The 20187-nt window shown below is 45.0% G+C and overlaps 1 protein-coding gene across 9 annotated transcripts in view; it reads right to left on the reverse strand.

Annotated features, from left to right (window-relative positions):
* ntng2b (netrin g2b) overlaps positions 1 to 20187 on the reverse strand; it is a 62541-nt gene that overhangs the window by 18347 nt on the left and 24007 nt on the right. For all 9 annotated transcript variants that reach the window (XR_009792122.1, XM_061799884.1, XM_061799881.1 and 6 more), the window contains 2 exons: positions 5853 to 6025; positions 3715 to 3744 (listed from right to left, as the gene is read on the reverse strand). Coding sequence is in view for 8 of the 9 variants with exons in the window: in XM_061799884.1 (XP_061655868.1) it covers positions 3715 to 3744; positions 5853 to 6025 (203 nt within the window). In the remaining variant the exon portion in view is untranslated. The remainder of the gene's footprint in view (positions 1 to 3714; positions 3745 to 5852; positions 6026 to 20187) is intronic.

Consider the following 20187-nt stretch of genomic DNA (forward strand, 5'->3'; position numbering starts at 1 on the left):
CCCTATATAAGATAAAGTTTCCCCATTGAAATGAATAGAAATGCCATTAATTAGTTCCGGCACCACCTCCCCCCCAAATCGTTTTTGTTTTCAATTTGGGGAAAACAGCACCGTTTTGTGTAGGAACATAAAAAAAACATAAAAAAAAGACATTTGAAGAAAAACTGCTTATACAAAGTGTAATTAATGTATGTACTGTAGTATTCATGTGTCAATGTGTGCCTTTAAGGGGCGTGCCCGTGGTGATTGACGTTAGGAGCTGAAGTCAACTCGGGCGGTTAGTCTTTTGTCTGACGAAATGGTATTTTGTCGGACGAAAGTACGTTAACATAATGCTAACTATTTTTAAACTATTTTACACACTATTTCAAATGTGTGTTTTTTTTTTAATGTGGTCACTTTATATTGTATGTTTAGTTGAGTATTCAAATGTTTAATCCTCCTTTGTTTCATGTCATTTTCACAGTACGTTATTTATGACCCGGTAGGTTTTGAAGGTTTCGAATTGCCTTTATGCGACAAGACGGCGGCAAAGCACTACTTTTATCTTAATAAATCTCCTCGACTTCGACATAGTTCCTCGCCGCCAAGATGCCACAAAGATGGCGGCAAAGCGCAACTTTTGTCTATATGCCGCGCCTCAACTCACTTCGCCATAGTTCCTCGGCGACAAGATGCCACAAGATGGCGGCATAGCATTACCTTTGTCTAAATGAAGCTCCGCAACTCACTTCAACAGAGTGCTTTGGCCTCAAGATGCCACGAGATAAGACTCCAGCGCAATAAGGACGAGCGCTACAGAAAACGGATGGACAGACGTACTATATGGTTATATTGTATTTTCTTAAATGGGTTATGGGAATGTAAGCGGATTTATTGCGCAGTCATTTGACAGGTGCCTGCCTGTCTGACTGTGCAGATGGACTGTCTCATGGCGCACACACACACACACACACACAGCACTGTGGGTTCACACACGCTCGTGGACTCGTACCGTATTTGCATATAATGAGATCATTTGTCACGCCGCCCCGCCAAACGCTCGCAATCATCGCCCTAATGCCACCCGTCACTCGCAGCATCCGCGCGCCTTATTACGGCGCCGAGGTACGGTGTTGATTCGGCCGCCGGCTAATGAAGACATTGCGATTCGGGCGCCCCCCCCTCGCTTAGCGTCCGCGCCTCAACGGTGGCGGGGACGTTGTTTTAATGTGGCACATGATTTTCCAGGCACGCACCCATCATCGCCCTCTTCTCTGAGTCCGTGTTGAGTTTTGGTAAAAACGACAACAACAAAAAAAGACTGGTGGGTGAAATTTCCTATTTTGACTCTTTGATTGTCTAAAAAAAACAAACAAAAAAAAACATCCAGGCTTTCAATCTTGAGGCGACATAACGCCGGTCGGCTCCCGCAGATTGATGAAGAGGCGGAGTTTAAGAACTGCCCGAGAGAGTTAATAGATGTGTTCTCAAGCTTTTCTCAACACTTTAAATTGGTTAATAATGCGTAAAAACAGGAAAAACAAAACAAGACAGACGACGGGGGGACAGACCAATAGTATCGATGAATGGAAAAAGAGGATTCTGATTCTGATTCTGATTTGGACGCATGCGGTTCCCACCCGACAGCGATGATGAAGTCAAACAAGCATTCACATCCACACTATCCTTAGCTATCCGCTGAAAACTAGATTTTCTGTTTTTGTGCTCATTCTGAAACACCTCGAAATGCCACAAGATGGCGACAAAGCGCTGTCAAATAAATATAAAGTAGTACGTTGGCGCCATCTTGGTGTTGACGTGAGGGGCGGAGGCCTCGTCTAATATAAAAGTATGCAATAGGTGCAAATGATCAAAGAGTATGTCTTATTTTGCGTTTAATTTGCTATTTGGATATTTGTTACTGTATTAGACGGCAGTTGACTGCTTTTTCCGATATTGTCAAAATTGTTATCGTTTTTGATTATTTCCTATGGGAATGGCGTTCCCCCGTGCATGTGTTCGGAAAGCTAAAATCGGGGTTACGGTGGGTGGCGTGGGTTTGTTCCGGGGATTTGGCGGCTCCGACCCTCCCGCCCCCGCCCGTCTGCCCGGCCGACCAATAGGATGTGGGCTCCGCGGATCAGAACTCTGCCGCCAACCTAATCCTCATGCCGGCACGCTCGCTGACGTAACCGGACCGCTAATACGACGAGTTACATTACATCCTGCGTTCGAGCGCCGATGACCTCCCGTGCGATCCGTCAGTCTGGCGCAAGTGCGCCATATGCCCGAGCTGCGTACGGTACCCGGGCACAGCGCAGCCACGCGACTGGGTAGGCTGGAAGACAAATTCAGCTCTCTGCACAGGAGAGGCTTACAAATCTACAGGGATTCTCTGTGACCCAGATGTTGATGTGTAATGATTTTCAAAAATGCTCTGCACGGGACTGCGCGTAGGAACATCCCGCGTCTAAAACACAAGACGGCGAAGGTGGGGACACTGCTGCAGTAGGAGTATCCGTGTCCCAACCCTTTGCTTAAATTCCGGATTGACTTCCACTGGATATTTTGGTGGACCGTAGACGCTTTCGACCCAGCAAAGTTGCAGCAACAAACGATGCATCAGATGGCCTGGCAGGATAAAACAACAACAATCCACGGGAGACAAGAGACCAGAAAAGAACTCAAGAGGCCGGAAAATCACCAGCTTGACTTCGTCCGCCCCATTCCGCGTCACTGCCGTTCATACAGAGCAATGTTCCGGCAAAAATGTGTTCCTCAGCTGTATTGTGGTCCAGTGTCCTGCATTTCGAGGATTTCTAAGCAATTATTATTATTATTTCTTTTCTTTTTTTTTTTTTTTTTTACAATATACAGGCACTCGAACATTTACTTTACAACGACGCACACACATGACATTTTTTAGTACAAGTTTGAATTTCACCTTCAGTGTCGTACCGCACTGGGTTTTAGGACGTTTAATTGTGTTGAAATCGTGTGGGAGATTTTCATATGATTTCTCTAGATTGCAGATTTGAACCTCTACCGGGTGGTTGTAGAACGTATCCCCCCCCCCCCCCCCCCCCGACCGCCCAAAGTGCAAAATTGCCGCCGATAGACCGGGCGCGGCCGTTGGGCGTCGGTGCCTTTTATGCAGCGCGAAGGGGGCCGCGCGCATAAAAGCCAGAGTCACCGTCGCCACTTTGACTCCGGCTTGTGTGGAAGAGCTGCTAGCCTGAGAGATTCTCCACAGAGAGAATCCCTAATCAGCTTCCCTCTTCATTCCCGCCTCCCCCAAGCGCTTCACATACAGTATGCCGGCATCCTCTTTTTCTTCTCCTCCGCGCCCCCCGCCCCTCACCACCACCACCCACCCGCAGCGCTCCTCTCCATCTACCGACTGTCTGCTCTCAACTCCCCTTTTCTTCAGTCCGTCAACGACTGTAGTCTGAAAACCAAACTGTGGAAGAATTCCTCCTGAGCAGGTTTGTGTGAGGCGCAGCGATGAAAGCACACGGCCAGCAGAGGGGCCTATTAATAATGAAGCAGAGATGGAAAGAGCGAGAGAAAGAGAGAGAGAGGGGAAAGAGAAGCGACTGACTGCAGAGGGTGGGAGTGTCAGGAGCGTCGGCGATGGGGTTCAAACTTAGAAAAGCGACGCAAAAGAAGGGAGGGATGGCAAAGAAGAAAAGATATGCAGCCAAATCTCCTCTGCTTTGCATGAGTACTTACTAGAACCGGAGGGCGAACCAGCAATCGTACCTGAAAGGAGAAGAGAAGAAAGAAGAAAGATGAGAACTTGTTGACTTTTGTGCATTGAGTTCGCCCAAAGTCACGTTCGGGAAGGCTTCGAGATTTTAGGTCACGTAAAACGCGTTTTGGCTCCACAGCTCCATGTTCGAAAACTGGAATGAAAATCTTCAAGAGGTCTGATTCAGGAAAAGCTTTACGCAACGTTGAGAAAAAAAAAAAAAAAAAAAAGTCATTGTACAGAACCTATCAGTTTCTGACTACCTATTTTATTCAATTTATTTCTCATTTTGTTTCAAATTTGTTTTAATCTACCCTGTACTTAGATAGATAGATAGATAGATAGATAGATAGATTTTTCTTGCTCTCATTTTATTTTATTTATTTTGACATCATACAAACCTGACCTTTGAACAGGGGTGTGTAGACTTTTTTTTTTTTTTATGCCTTCTCAAATGTTGGGAATAAAAGTAAAAAGTCCTCAGAAAAACAAATGCTCAAGTCAAGTACGGCCGAATGTCGTGAATATCCAAACGTTTCCGTGAGCCACTTTGTGTGTTGCGCCTCCATCGAGCAAAGTTGCAAACATTTTGAATTTTTAAATTCCGCTAATGGGATCCGTGAGTGTAAAAGCGCGAGTGTGCGTGTCGCTAGCTTGACGGGCGGCGCGCCGGCGCAGAAAAATAAGGGGCTAACAACGAGGCCTTTTTTTTTTCCTGTGTCACGTGCCGGCGCAGGTGCGTTTTCGCCCGCGTTGCTGGCTGTGCGTGTCTCTTCCTGCGCACGCCAGCGTGTCCGTGTTGGTTTGAAAGGACAAAACTGGGGAGACGCTGCCCTAGATTATTATTTTATTGCTAGTTGTGTAGCTGGCAGCGTTCTCCCCCCCCCCCCCCCCCCCCCCCCCCACACGCGCTCTCGCCTCATCGGAGGTGACGCAAACCCGGTGAGCTCTGTCCAAACTTCCTCTTCCACTTTGAAACGTGTCTTGACAAATCTTGTGGGTTTGCCTTACCATTTATTTATTTTTTGGCCATAGAAAAGTATACAAATAAAAAATAACAAGCATTAAACCTTTCTGTGATGCGGTTCGTTTCGAGAGATCACATGCGCCGTGGGAAAAGATCCAATTTCACTGAATTGGCCTGAACATGATTGATTTTCTACATCTATGCCAGCGACGTATAGCGAGAGGCAGAACAAGTAAATGCTCTTCCACTCGATGGCAGACGATAAAATTCCTCTGCGTATCCACCTGTTGCCCCTCATAAAGCAAAATCGATTTGGGAGTCAATTGAGACCAGATCATAATTATTTGAGTTGATGGATCATTCCATTTTTGTCATTTTAAATAATTCATGCATTAAAAAAACAGAAATGGAACTGTATCTTGAGTGGGAGTGATTCTAAAATATGATAACGATATAAATACCGACTAGCTCTTGATGATCAACTTACATATCGGCGCTGTCTGGCGGAAAACGGTCATGTCCAAATATGGTCAATTCCCGATTTTTTCACAAACCAATAAGATTGGTCTGTCCCCGTGTCATCTGTTATTTTCACGCACTATTTACCAATGTAAATTGTTGAAAATAGCTTGAGAACGAATCCAGTGAGACTGTTGAGTGTCTGAGAAGTTTTGGAAAACTCCGCCTCTTCCCTCAGTCTGTGGGAGCCGTGTGGCATTATGACGCCTCAAGATTGAAAGTCTGGATTATTCTTATTATTTTATTTTATTTTATTTTTTTGGGAGGGGGGGGGGACAATAAAGAATGAGAATAGGTTACATATATTTGAGTAAACCTGTTTTGTTAAAAATGGATCTCTGTAATGCTTTGTTGCAGAAGGAACCGACCGGCCAGTCACATGGTCAATGTCAATGATAGTACCTATGTGACCTATAACCTTTACAACTCAGTTGATTTAAAAAAAAAAAAAAAAAAAACATCTTTTCAAGATGGCAAGTAAAAATAAACTAATATAATGTGGTTGCACAAGTGTGCACACCCTCTTATAACTGGGGATGTGGCCGTGTTCCGAATGAACCAATCACAGTACATTGTCCTCGAATTCTGGAATGACCCACGTAAGAGACGCGGTCGCATTTGAGGGGTACGTACAGGTATTGGGGGTTCCGTTGGGCGTGGGCAGGTATGAGCCGGCCTTCCAGGACTTGGCCTTGAAGCCCTTCTTGCAGCGCTGGCAGTCCTGGCCCGTGGTGTTGTGCTCACACTGGCACTGCAGGTTGCCGTCCTGCAGCAGGCACTGGGAGGCGTGGAGGTTACACTTGCACCTTTTAAAGAAGAGACGGACGCGGGGGGGGAACAAAACAAAAAAGAGGCAGACGTAAGTGTCGCGTTACACACACACACACACACACACACGCGACGCAGCGGTCGACGGTGTTGTGTTAGCGTCGCAGCTTATTAAAAGGTGCATTTTTTTTCCCCTCTGAGGAAATAAAAAGTGCAACGACTGACTGTTTTTCACACATGGACTCATCTCTGTATGTTGTTGTTTGGATGGGTTGATTGAATTATATACCTTTAGCTGTGTATACAAGTAGAGTGAAACCTCCATCTTTGCGGGGGCTATGTTCCGGACCATCTGCTATAGAAATCATATCAAATTTGATAGTTTTACCACTCCCGCATGCTTTTAACACACTTAAACTTATAATACACACGTAAACTCATTAAAACACACCTTTTAAAGTATTCCTTAGTGCCTGTTTTCACGCTTTTGCTGTCAAGAAATTGGAGACTATGGGATAACATCACTTTGGCGAAAGGAAAACAAGACACCCGCACACTGCGTCGAATCAGAGGCAAAGAGGGTTGTTTCATGCTGTTTATTTGTCACACAAAACTGAAATAAAATTTAAATAAAAAAAGAATGTAACATTGTATATTTAAACACCCAAATGTTCTAGCAAACCATAAACTAAACTTTCAAGCAACTGCTGCTTGAACACACGCAGCAGCAACATATACAAATAGCATTAAAAATACAAACAGAATCAAATATATTTATATATTAATATATATAATATAAATATATTTAAAGAGCAAAATGTGCAACCAAACAGAATTGTTTTGACTAACGAAAGTCTGCTAGTCTGCTGCTCAAATCATTAAAAACGCCATAGACGGGCTAGCGGAAATGAGCATCGACGCTACCGTAAATATAAGCCTTTGCAAAACTGCTAGCTCAGCGCAGGCCGCAGCAACACATACGGACAGAGCATCGCGTTTTAGTTGCGGCAGCTTCCTCTTTTGGAAGCGAGCCAAAATGAGGACCTTATTTTCACATTACAGAACCTTTTCCAGATGAGCGACCGGATTCCGATTCCAGTTTGTTCCACTGGAGTGAACAGCCATCCGTCTGCATCAAATATTCAGAGACGCCATCGCCGCTTCAATTTTCCCTCTCGCGCGCTAATCTGGCCTCGCTTTATTTGAAAAATGGGTGCTGGTCGCTGGACTTTAGGTCAGTATGATGTATTTTATTTTACTCCATGGCTTTCCGACGAATTAGTCCCGCTTCTGTCTGACGACTTGCGTGAGTTGACGGGTAGCGCCAGGTAGAATCCATCAGACGGATGCCTCGCCTTCGCCGCTGAAGGACATGAGCTGTCCATGTAAACGACGAGGGAAATTGAACCTCTTTTATTTTATTATTTTTTTTTTTTTTCCCCACGGAGACGGCGGCTTGCGCCCGGAGGGAGCGCGAACGTTTGGTGAAACGAGACAAGTGTGTTTCCGAAGGGAGGCGACAAATGCCTGCGCTGAGTGAGTGACACCGGCCGACACGTCGCCGCGTCGTCTCATCTTCTAGAACTCTCCGCCTGTCTCCTCGCGGAAGTGAAAGAAGCCATCTAGAAGTTTGACTGTGTGGACTGTCGTCGCAGAGATTTACAGCGAATCCCTCTTTATCACCAGGGATACGCTTTAAACACATTTAAACTTAGCAAAACACACTTAAATGCACATTTAAACACCAAAATGTTCAACCGTCATCATCATTTTATCCAAGGAAAGTCCACTAGCGTAATGCTAACATATAATGGGAAATGCCAAAAACAGGCTCATGAAAATTAGCATAGATGTTGTGGTAATCATAAACCTTCAAACTACTGCTCCTTTAGCACAAATGCGGCATAAACAAATACAAACGGAGCGTACCACAATACGCACAGTCGTATTTTCCTACGACGCGTTGTCCGATGCGGTGTAAAGGCTCGCTGGCCGTGCCTTCTTGTGTTGAAAGCGGACCCAGAGATCCCCTCCCCAGCACGCTAAACTTTCCAAGCGCCTCCATCTGGTCTGGTCTCTCTGATGCGGATGACAGCTGGCGGTGGGATTTCTCCTCATCCTCACTCTTAGCCCCCTCCCCATAAACCATGTTAATGTTCAATGGTTTCTGCCTTTGCGGGAGTCGTCGCTCTGAGCTGCCAGAATTTAGGGCGGGATAGATGGATCCCTGCGCTAACTATGTATTCACAGAACCAGAAAGTGGAAAAAGAGACGGTAGAGTTGTAGTCTTTAGGGTGCGCCAACCCAAAAATTGGATGCCGCGCATTTGTTAGCCGTCGTTCTGATTTCGTTTGATTTTTTTCGGGATGGCAAAATGACGCCTATAGGATGAGCCTGCACCGCTGGGTATGCTTGGGTTTTAGACGGCATTCCGCCGGGACGTTCCTTTAACCGCACTGAACTGTCAATATACTTTGTTTGCGGTGTCCCAAAGGTTTTAGGTGACGGGATGTTCTGTTTATCTGTTTATCACAGGGACTGCCACCGATGATAGGTACAAATCTGCGGGAGAGAACTTTTTTCAAACACACGTTTTAAAGTATTCATCTGCGCCTGTATCAAGAAACGGGAGACTATTGTCTAACAACACTTTGAGGAAACAAAAAGAAGACTCACTTGCACAGTTCTACGAATCGGAGGCAACGCGCGCTGTTTATTTTTCGCAAATACACGTTTTTTAAACATTGTGTATTTCATAAATGCTCAAGAAAACCATGTATGTTTGTCCAACGAAAGTTCACTAGCATAATGCTAAGATATATATGTGAAACACCATAGATCAGCTAACGTAAATTAGCATAGATTTATCCATTACTTTCCTTAAATTATGAATTCTTGGCCACCGCAAGCTTGTAGACGCTAGTAGATGCCATGATATGAACCGGTTAGAGGCAAGCTTTTTTACATATTTAAATTAGGCAATTTCCAGTTAAGGCAAAGCCTATTTACATGTCACATATGAATGAGAAATTCGGCCATTTCAACTGCCAGGTGTAGAAGACCAACTGGAATAACTTGAAAAAAGGACATTCTGGGCATTTCCGACCCAAATGATCTTGCAAACCTGATAAAAGGGCAAAGATTATGAAATAATACCAAAGAATAATGCTGGAAAGGGACCTTTAAGTAACGTCAGAGCAGAAACGAGCTGATGTTAGCCATGCTAGTCCGCCATGTTATCTGCCTCAGCAGCCTTATTTATATAGCACATTTCATACACAGGCTAACTCAACGTGCTTGACATGATTAAATGCATTTAAAAAAGACAAAAGACAGTAGTAGGATTAGACTAGAGACTGTAATATTTATGTCACCAATTGTAGACACGCTAATTGTCGTAGCTGGTCGCAAACGTTCATTTCGAGACAGCGTTTTAGTCATATATTAAGGTTATCTTAAATTTGTCGAATCTCTCTAAATTCTGACTTGCCTGTACTGTAAAACCCCATTTAAAAGATGCTCATGAAGGACGAACCTCACTACAGCGGGGGTTGACTGTAGCGCGGTGACATGCATTGAAGATGTTGGAACATCTCCTCCTCGCGTGCAATCCCACCAATGACCAATTAATCGGTCAGCTTGCCAGCTATCCTTCTGGCCAGACTTCGCTTTGAGCATATGTCCCTGTGAAGTCATGTCAGCAGCTGTATTTTTAATGATGCCACGACAGGCAGAGGCGTAGCAATTACGGGTATAAATGAGAAGAAAGATAAACAAACATCAAGGGGGAGCCATGCGGCGGCGGAACCCGAGAAAGCAGCTGGAAGCAGCCGTTAATGGGGCTTTATCTGTCTCTTTACTGTAGTCACCGATATCCCGATTCCTCCCGTCCCTCGGCGGGGAAAGCGCCATCACTCCCGCTCTCTCAGTGGTTTCTCTCAAACTCTGCCTGCCAACTTGCGCTGTGCCTGCTTTCCACTCCCCGTGTCATATCTTCGCTGCTTTGATCGTCTGTACCCCCGAAGCTCTACGGCGACTGCAAAATGCTCCGCTGCTTCTTGGCAACAGTGTGTTGGCTCACATTGGCCGGGTGGGTGAAGAGTTTCAGGTGCAGCGTTCTGGAGAACAACCTCAGCTCGGCTCATGTGGTAGAGTAGTCGTCACCCAACCTGAAGTTTTGGGGTTTGGTCCTCGTTCTCCCAGCGTTGGCGATACCCAGGTGTCCATGGGCAACAGACCGCGGTATCCGCAGTCGCTCCGTACGTTGAGCGATTGAGGGGAGCATCTCGTTTGGCTGTCAATCAGAGTGTGAATCATCTTTATGGCTTCAGCATATGAACTCGTTCAGCTTCCTGGTTCACGTTCCTTCATGTCACTGCTGCTGTCCCGCCCGTATCAGTCAAGCGCTTGGCTTGAGCACTTTCTTTTTTACGGAGGTTGTCAAAATGTAATGAGCCTATTTTGATGAAGTACAACCCCGGAAAATCTACTTAAGTACAGAAACAAAGTGGTTGTACTTTATTACCTCCTACCACTGCATCTTGTCCTACTTTTGTTAGCCTCTTTGCTTTAGCCGAAGATGTAGTTTTGACCTTCAAATCTGCCTTACGTTTCATTTCTCGTGGTGTTAAATATTTTTTTTTTTTTTTTTTTTGTGGCCTTATGCTTTGCCAAGCTCCAGTACACAGCTTCATGGAGTGTGATGCCAACCCGAGCAGGAGCGGGACCCGCGGCGTCCCGTCGCCAGCGCAGCGGGAAGCGACCGAGCGAGGCGAGCGAACTGCGTGAAGCAGCGATCGTTGACCAGTCGCACGCCTTATTGGTTTCAACTCAAGTCTTTATCCCCCGCGTCCTCCAACCATCGCCTTATAAATTCTCAGCAGCTAATTGGACATGACCGCGTTTATGTTGGAGCTTCATAAATTTCTCCCGCTGAAGCGAGACAATGGATTTTCCTCGAGGACCGCCTCAGCCTTCAGACGTGGCCCGCTCCTCTCAATCCAGCCTTTCCCTCATATGTGCACTCCCTCCAGACTAAACATTTAAACATAACCCACGGATCCCGCCTTCCAACCGGAATCTGTGTGGGAATTAGACACTCTCTTTTGTCATTTGCACAGCAAACTCAGGGCTCATTTGGGCGTCGAATTCCCTGGTAGGAGTTTGTAAAGCTCTGGAATTCGGCTACCTCAAACCAAAATGGTCAACGTGCTGTTCAGTTTTAGCCATGGAGTTAGTAGTCAAGTCTATTCTTCTCTTTTGGCATTTTAGACAAACACTTCATCTGTGTATCTGGTCGAGGTTGTGGGTTCAATCTTGGGCCCCCGTGACCATGTGTCCTTGAGCAAGATGTTGAAGCCCCAGTTTCTGCTGATGCGGCGTTTGTATGTGTTGCTCCTCCGTGTATGTTCAAGTAGCAGTTGTTTGAAGGTTTACATGAACCGCATATCAATGCCAATTTCAGTTAGCCCATCTTTGGCGTTTCAAATTACGTTCTAGCATTAAGCTAGCGGACTTTCGTTAGGCAAATTGACATTGTTTGTTTGAACATTTTGATGTTTAATTCTCTTGTTTCATGTGTCAGGTTTCCAATGAAACTTAACTGGCAGTGACAAACTTGAAGCAAGCATGCCGTACCTCTTATTTGGAGAAATGTCTTAGAGACTCTAGCGCAGTGGACCTGCATTTTCTTACTGTTGCAAAGTCACCACACACTATTATAGAAGGTAAGAACATTAAAGAATGTTTTGTTTTTGTTTTTAAACATAGCCTCTAAAAACACATGTCCAGCATATTATGGTTTAAACATTTGAAATGAATTTAATGTACCGCTTGGGCATATTGCTAGCAATGATGCATGTATTTGTTCATGTGGTAATTTAGTGGCCAGAGGACGAGACAGTTAAACTTCCTGTTGCTTACCTAATATGTTCCGTGTGAAAACTTTGTATGCCTGTGTACTATACTGGAAAAAACATAATACAAATACAGCAAAAAAACAAAACACAAAAAAAACCACTGAAATGACCTTGGTTGACATTTCACCCCACACCCTACTTGCAAAACTTTGTCTGTGTGGCATCGTTCATTATTCTCACACAATTTCACAGATCTGAAATGTGCGTTCTGTTGGAGATGATATGCCATATATATATATACATATATATATATATATATATATATGTATATATATATATATACACCTTCGACGGAGAGGCCGGTGATGAATTATTTATCGGCTAGTCCGTAAATGGCACTGGCGTGCGTGCCTCGCCGGCGCACGCACCCTGGAGCTCTCCGATTGGTCGGATTGTGGCAGAGACGTCGGCCCCACTTTGAGCCACCGGTGTTGTAAACTATGCACACTACACGCTAAATAATGGAGACCGGGCACACGGTGTCCTCAAGTCCAGACCTCAAAGGACCGATGTCGTGAACACAGCAGCCTGCGTGTGTGTTTAACTGAGATTGAGCACCAAATTGGGAGGTGAATGTGAAGTAGTCATTAATAGGATTGAGTTTTACTCGCAAGGATTTGTTGAGAACAAGTGTGTTAAAAACTCGAATGTTAATGTTTCTAAATGCATCATACAAGTTTAAACATAATTGCTGAACGTGTGCAAAGACTGAAAACTATGTAGCACTCAATTGGGGAGATATATCGTTCGAACTTTACACTATTTTGGTTTCCCTGATTTTTTTCAGCGTGGCTAAAATGGCGTCGTGATGCACCTCGGCATGTGTTGCCCCTCCTCCGCTAGATGAGAACTCAAGTGCCTTCGTATGCATCGAGGCTTTTCCAGTGCAATGGCGACGTGCAATTAGCTAAAAGACATCTTCCCTTCGGACAGTCTACTGAGTGCGGCTGCTTTAGAGCGCCTCGTTGTCAGCCGTGAGTGCGCGCATGGCACTGATAAAGGTGGAAGTGCAAGGAGGGGAAAAGAAGAGGAGAAAGAAAAAATAAGAAGTCCGACTTGACAGCCAGAGTTTAACCGGGGCTCCGGGCGAGGGCGGACATTTTAGAGCGCCTCGTGGTTGCGGTGTGGGAAAGGCCCTCGACAACCTGGCGGGATATATACCAGCCACTGAACATCCATTATTCCCCAGGCTGTATTAGAGGTCTTATATTCTTATGAAGAGAATTGTTGTTACTATTTTATTTGTAAAGCGTTTTTTTTTGTTTTTTTGCATCTTTGCTTCTTCTGTAGGAGTTTTTCAATGTATGAGACCTGGAATTTGCCCAAAATGGCTACTGAACTTCCCTTTCAGGCACGGATCCTATTTCATGCTTCCCATTATGAGAGACGAGACTGCCTGATTTCGTGTCGATCGCTGTAAATGTTGTTGGGGGATATATATATATATATTTTTTTTTTTAGAAAACTGCTGAGTTTACATTTTCACCCGGATACACCCAAAATTGGTGACTTTTCAGGCATGTTGTGTGGACTCTGTTGTTGATTCGTGATGTCTCGCTCCAGCCGCTGAGGTAAAATGGAGTGCACTTGATGATCAAGTAATTGTTGTCGAATGGAGGCCAAGATTTTCCAACCATGCGATGATGTCAGTAGTCAAATGTATTTTTTTTCCTTCTTTCTTTCCCAGGCTTTTGAATGCTTCCAAGCTCCGATAATCCTTGTTTAGCTTCTCATTGGTTTCAATTGGATTGATTTTAAAGCTCTTTTAAACGCGCTGGAGCTTCATCAGCTGTCATCAGAATCAGAATCAGAATCAGAATCAGAATCAGAATCCTCTTTACTTGCCAAGTATGTCCAAAAAAAACACATAAGGAATTTGTCTCCGGTAGTTGGAGCCGCTCTAGTACGACAACAGACAGTCAATTGACAGAGAACACTGTTGAGACATAAAGACATTCAGAAAAACAGTCACTGGCACATTTATTTATTTATTTTTTGACAATTGTGCAAAAAGATGCAAGTCCTTTAGCACTTGAATGACTAATGTAGCAATAGTCCGGTCCAATGACCATTGTGCAAAGGGCGCCGAGACTTCAAGGAGTGTATGCAGTTTAAAGTGACGAGTAGCGCGATAATCTGGGACAATGTCGGTTGTGCAAATGTTGCGGATACTCCACAGTCGGTGTGCAAGTGGTGCAGAGGCTACTCTGGCATGAGTGGCCAGTATTGGTCAACAACAGGTATGCAAATAGTGCACTGTGGCGAGACTACTACAGTGAGTGCACGAGTGATATATAATTGGCCCCACAGAAATGTGACGACAAACTCAGACAAAAGCAATTGGAAGCATGTAGCAATGGAATTGTAGCTGTTTAAGAAGTTGATGGCAAGAGGGAAGAAGCTGTTGGAATGTCTGCTAGTTCTAATTTGCATTGATCGGTAGCGCCTACCTGAGGGAAGGAGCCGGTGACCGGGATGTGGAGGGTCAGAGAGGATTTTGCACGCTCTTGTCTTAGTTCTGGCAGCGTGCAAGTCCTCAAGGGTGGGTAGGAGGGTACCGACAATCTTTTCAGCAGTTTTGATTGTCCGTTGCAGTCGGGGTTTGTCCTTTTTTGTAGCAGCACCAAACCAGACTGTGATGGAAGAACACGGGACTGATTCGATGACCTGCCTCCTGTGTAGAACTGCCTCAGCAGCTCCCGTGGCAGGCCGTGCTTCCTCAGAAGCTGCAGGAAGTACATCCTCTGCTGGGCCTTTTTTAGGACGGAGTTGATGTTGATCGCTCACTTCAGGTCCTGAGAGACTTTAATTCCCAGGAACTTGAAGGTCTCGACGGTTGACACAAGGCAGCTGGACAGTGTGGGGGGCAGCTGTGGCGAAGGATGCCTCCTGAAGTCCACGATCATCTCTACAGTCTTGAGCGTGTTCAGCTCCAGGTTGTGTCGCCAGCACCGCAGCTCCAGAAAGCTGTAAATCCACTGACAGATGGCAGACGAGACGCTGAGTTGGAGAAGCTTGGAGGAAATGAGTTCAGGGATGATTGTGTTGACCGCTGAGCTGAAGTCCACGAACAGGATCCTCGCATAGGTCCCTGTATTATCGAGGTGTTCTAGGATGAAGTGCAGTCCCATGTTGACTGCACTTCATCCGCAGACCTATTCGCTCGGTAGGCAAACTGCAGGGGGTCCGGTAGGGGACCTGTGACGCTCTTGAGGTGGTCCAGCACGAGACGTTCAAAGGACTTCATGACCACAGATGTCAAGGCGACAGGCCTGTAGTCATTTAGACCCGAGATTGTAGGTTTCTCGGGGACTAGAATGATGGTGGAGCGTTTGAAACAGGATGATATTTTGCACAGTTCCAGAGATCTATTCAAGATCTGTGTGAAGACTGGAGCGAACTGGTCCGTGCAGACTTTGAGGCAGGACGGGGACACATGGTCTGGTCCACTTTGTTAATCTTTTGTTGTTTGAAGATGCGTCTCACATCCTATTCGTGGATGGTCAACGCAGAAGTCGGAGGTGTGATGGTGGTCGGTGGTGCGGCCGGGTGGGTGTGGGGTGTGAAAGTGTCCTTTTCAAATCTGCAGTCGAAGGTACTCAAGTCGTTGGCTCGTGTGCTATTGTTCATTGGCTGGCTTCTGCCTTACCCTCAGGGGTGATCACATTTTTGCTCTCCCGGTAATAATTATACTGTGTCCAATGTGTGATTGCGTGATTTTTATATTTTATTTAAAAAAGATTTTTGGACTACTTTGCTCTTCTTTTCTTCCTTGATTTGTTTATTCCACTCATCTTGCCATTTTCTGTTTGGTGATTTATTCTGATTTTCTGGTTCGTAACATTCTGCCTTTGCACAGCTGTTGTTGTTTTTCAAGCATTTAAAACATATATATATTCATAATTCACTTGCAGCTACACCTGACACATTTTGGAAATCTTAGTTCTTTGACTTCAGTCATGACTTACTGTATATATCTTTCGATAGCTGCAACAAAGCACCACATCTTGGCGCGTCGCTAATAAAAATGTATTATGCTGCGCAGGCTGTAACATGCTCTTTGTCATCAGCCGGGAAATGAAGGACCTTCACAAGTTGCTGACCACTGCGCCAGTGACCCTTATTAATTCATCTACACATCCCGCTCTTGCTAAGTGCTAATGTTAGCTTTCCCAGAAGGCCCGGGAACAAAAATCCCATCACTATGGAATCCAAGGGCTAGATTTTCACATCGTTCAAGTGACAAGTGCAAGTAATTAAATGTAAATAGGATAGATGACTAATATAATGAGAACTGATAAAATGCTAGCATTATGCAGACCTAAAATAAGATAGTAACCTGAGAAACTGAAGTACTGAGGCAGATCCATAAGGATTTTGCATCTTGCCCAGGATTCCGATACTATTTGTACTGAGAAATGTTGAAATAATAACATGCTAGCAGTTGGTATGCTCGCATGCTAGCGGTGAGTACGCCAATATAAAGTATAGAAAGTTAGTAATGGAAGCACTAACACAGATCAATAAAGGTATTTCAATCACTATTTACACAAACAAAAACAAAAAAGAAGTCATTTTTCTGCGTAAAACGTCCTAAAAATCCCATGATGTCAATTTAAAGCCGTATCTCCCGCCGTGTCTGGATCCGTGAGTGACAATGTGGGATATTAAGAGCGTAGCCCCCCCCCCCCCCCCCCCCCCCCCCCTGCGGAGTCCTCGCCGCTGCTGAGTGTCTTTTAATGAACATCAAGCCTAACACCTGGGGAGCGGGGCAAAATTGGCTTCCATTTGCAGGCGTCCGCCAAAGTACGGCCGCTTGATTTGTAGAAGCCGGTGATTCTCAGCTGGCAGGTCCGCGCGTATGTACGTGTATTCGTATTGGGTACGCCTCTGTACCATACCCGAGTTCCCACGCAGAACAGATTAGGTTAGGGACTTTCCTAAAAAAAAAAGATATCAGCGGCAAAATAAGTGAAATATTTTGCCCGTAGTTTGTGCAATTGTGATGAAATAGTTGCTGTTCCCACAGAGCAGAGAGAATACAGTATATGTATACATTACATATTGTTGTTTATGCTCTGAATGTGTTGCTGCTCCTTGTGTGTGTTAAAGTAGCAGTCGTTCCACTGTTTAAAATGACCGTAACATCGATACTAATTTCTGCTGGCCCGTCTATGGTGTTTCGCATTATATGTTAGCGTCAAGCTAGCTGACATTTTTCTGTTTAACTATACAATGTTGCATTCTATTTAGTTTTTATGTGTCAATTTCTACAGCAAATCTCAAATGGGAGTAACAAAAAAACCGTAATTGGAGAACTTTTCTTTTCCTCAAAGTGATGTTTAGAATAATGTTCCATTTATTGACAGCGAGAGAGTGAAAACAGACTTTAAGGAATACTTTAAAAGTGTGTTTCAATAGGTTTAAGTGTGTTTTGGCAAGTTTAAAGCATATGAGTGGGGCAAAACTATATTTAAGAAGGTTTTTTTGTATGGTCTCTCTACATCGCAGATTTTCGCCTATCATGGGTGGATCTGGACCGTACCCCCCACGATAAACGCGTTCACTGTACAGGAATATTCATTTTTCTACATGAAGTTGTCATATTAATCTTCAGTTTCTTAATAAAGTGCTCTAAAAGAAACTGAACTGAACTGAAACTGAACTGAAAAAAATGAATGAATAATTTATTACGCTTTCATTGATTAAAACGGTACGACACGTCGCCAGCACCAGTCGTCCCTACCAAAGTGTGCGCTCACGCCGAGCCAGTGACCAGAACAAAATTCTTAAATACTTCACAAAAGCAAATGACTGTGGTTGTGTCATCTTCCCAAACTCTTTTTCAAAGGAGCCGTGAGTGGTGGAAAGAATAAAACGATGAGCTGACCAAGCAGTGAAAAAGGCGGAAATGAATCTGCACACAATTCATGGCTGACGAGTTCCTTCTGCACCGAAACATTACAGCCATTCGTTTTTAACAAAACGGACAAATTCAAATGTATCTAACGAACATCATTATTGTTTACGAAACATCCAGACTTTCAATCTAGAGGGGACATAATGCAGCGTGAGAGAAGAGAGACGGAGTTTTTCAACACTTCTCAGACAGTTTGTGTGCAAGAGCGTTAATAGATTTGTTCTCACATTGTTTTCAACGCTTTAAATGGGTAAATAATACGTTAAAAAAAAAAAACAGACACAATACGATGGATTTGTGTGAAATTATGAGATTGAATATATTTGGACATGGGTTTTCGCCCGACAGCGACGATATGTAAGCAAGTGTAGTTTGTTTGATATATATGTTTTCAAAGGCTACTTTTGAAAAAATACATCTTATTCTTCGTCTTTGTTCTTAACTTCTAAAAAAGTGGGTTGCAACTTGGCGACAATTGTCCCAGGGTGACAACAGCTGATACCCACTGATTTACGAGACTACTGTACGCACGAAGAAGTAAAAGGGAGGGGAGAAAAATCTCCAGGACTTTAGGCGGAGGTTCTTGCTATTGTGCAAATCCCCTTAAGAGTCCTCAAAGCCCCGAATGTGATGGATCTCTGTGCGAACGTGTATCAGACTCCCGAGCTTTGTAGTCGACGAGAGAAGAGATGCGGGCCTTGGCTTTGAGGCAAAGTGTTCGCCGTGCGAACTTTGCGGAGATGCGCGCCCGACGGTAACACGACATTTCAATTTGCCTTTATGCAAGCCTTATTTTCTTCGCCTCGTTTTCAATGACAAACCCATTGGAATGCCTGGGGGGGCGGGGGGGGAAGGTGACAAAAACACACAAGTGTAAGGCACCCTCACGGGGCGGGGCGAGGCGGGCCGGGGGGTGTATTAGCTTCTAATTCCAGCGAGACTGTGTCAAAGAGAGGCTGCCCGAGGAGAAGGAGCTGAGCCGGGATCAGCCAGAGGACAAGGGTTAATATAATTATCCCGCTAAAACCTTGAGACTGAGAGAACATCATTAGTCATAGCGAGACGAGAGCTTCTCGAGCCGCAGGGCCGGAGGAAGGGGGGGGCGGTCGGGGTTGGGGGCACAGAGGCGAGGTGACGACACCGCAGTGTAGTTAGCCTGACAATTAGTGAAGGAAACTGCAGAAATGACATTGTTTATTAGTCGAGTGCACTATGGAATGCAGAATGTGACTTGGAAGTAACCTCGTGTGTTCCCCCCCCCCCACCCACCTCGCCTTAATGTACCTTTGCAAAAACACCTCATTAAAATCCCGAATTACAAACGTCGAGGCTCTTCCGTGAAGGCCGTTGGTCGAGTGGCGTAGTGTTTTCAGAACCTTCGTTGAACCAAGGCACACATTTTACACGCAAAAAATCTCGCGGCAAAGGATGACCCTAAAAATGACCTTTACAGTTGAACTGAATTTGACCTTCTCTGAAGTTTGCAATGCATGTGTTAGAAAATGAAAGCCTTTGCGCGTAAGAATCGTATTGTGTTAATTACAACCTCATATATTCTGTTGTATTCGTGCGAGGATATGAAAGTTGACCTTGTTCCTTTCTCTCGCTGATATTGTTTGATCACTTTGCTGTAAGACAAAGCAAGATTTTGACATCCTTGAGACCAAGACGACGCCTAAGTGATCAGCAGTTCCCGCTGATTGGCAGGTTGTAACAGTGAGACTGGAAGAGTCACAGAAAGGCATAGAAGTAGACATCCTCGGAAATGTCTCGGTCTCTCTTTATTGCGGGCGGACGTGAAACTCATCCCCGCGTAAAACGTCGCGATCGGCCGCATTCCTGTGACGAGCGCCGACTTGTTTGGCGCAGGTGAAGACGGCGCTTAGCAACGTGGCTAGCCCCTAATAATGCTATGCTAATGAATGTGCCTCCCAAGGACAGCCTCCCTTCGCCCCGTGTTCTTCCACTTACGATTCCCAGCATGCCTTTCAGCATTAAAGCGGGCTGGCGGCATCAATAGATTGCCCCCGTGTGTCAGACGCCCGGGTGAGACACAGTGCAGGCGCTAGCGGGGGAGGATTCGGGATTGCATTTGCGGATTTAAAACAATGTTTTAAGGGTGGTTTGGGTGAGGGGTTGGGGGGCACGGGGGTGAGTAAGCAAGGAAATCGCTGACTTTGCCTTTCCTCTTCTGAGGGGATATCAACTGCGATTATCAAATCACTTACAAGCATTGTCACATAAATCATCACATATGAGGCCGCATTTGTCAACGTGCCTTCTTACTGGGCGGTGCTCGTGAATGTTGGAGTTCTCAACTCGGTTCCCTGAGGGACTACGAGGCATAACTTGGGGCTCCGTA

Source organism: Phyllopteryx taeniolatus, chromosome 15 (genome assembly GCF_024500385.1).
Source record: "Phyllopteryx taeniolatus isolate TA_2022b chromosome 15, UOR_Ptae_1.2, whole genome shotgun sequence".
Taxonomy (NCBI): Eukaryota; Metazoa; Chordata; class Actinopteri; order Syngnathiformes; family Syngnathidae; genus Phyllopteryx; species Phyllopteryx taeniolatus.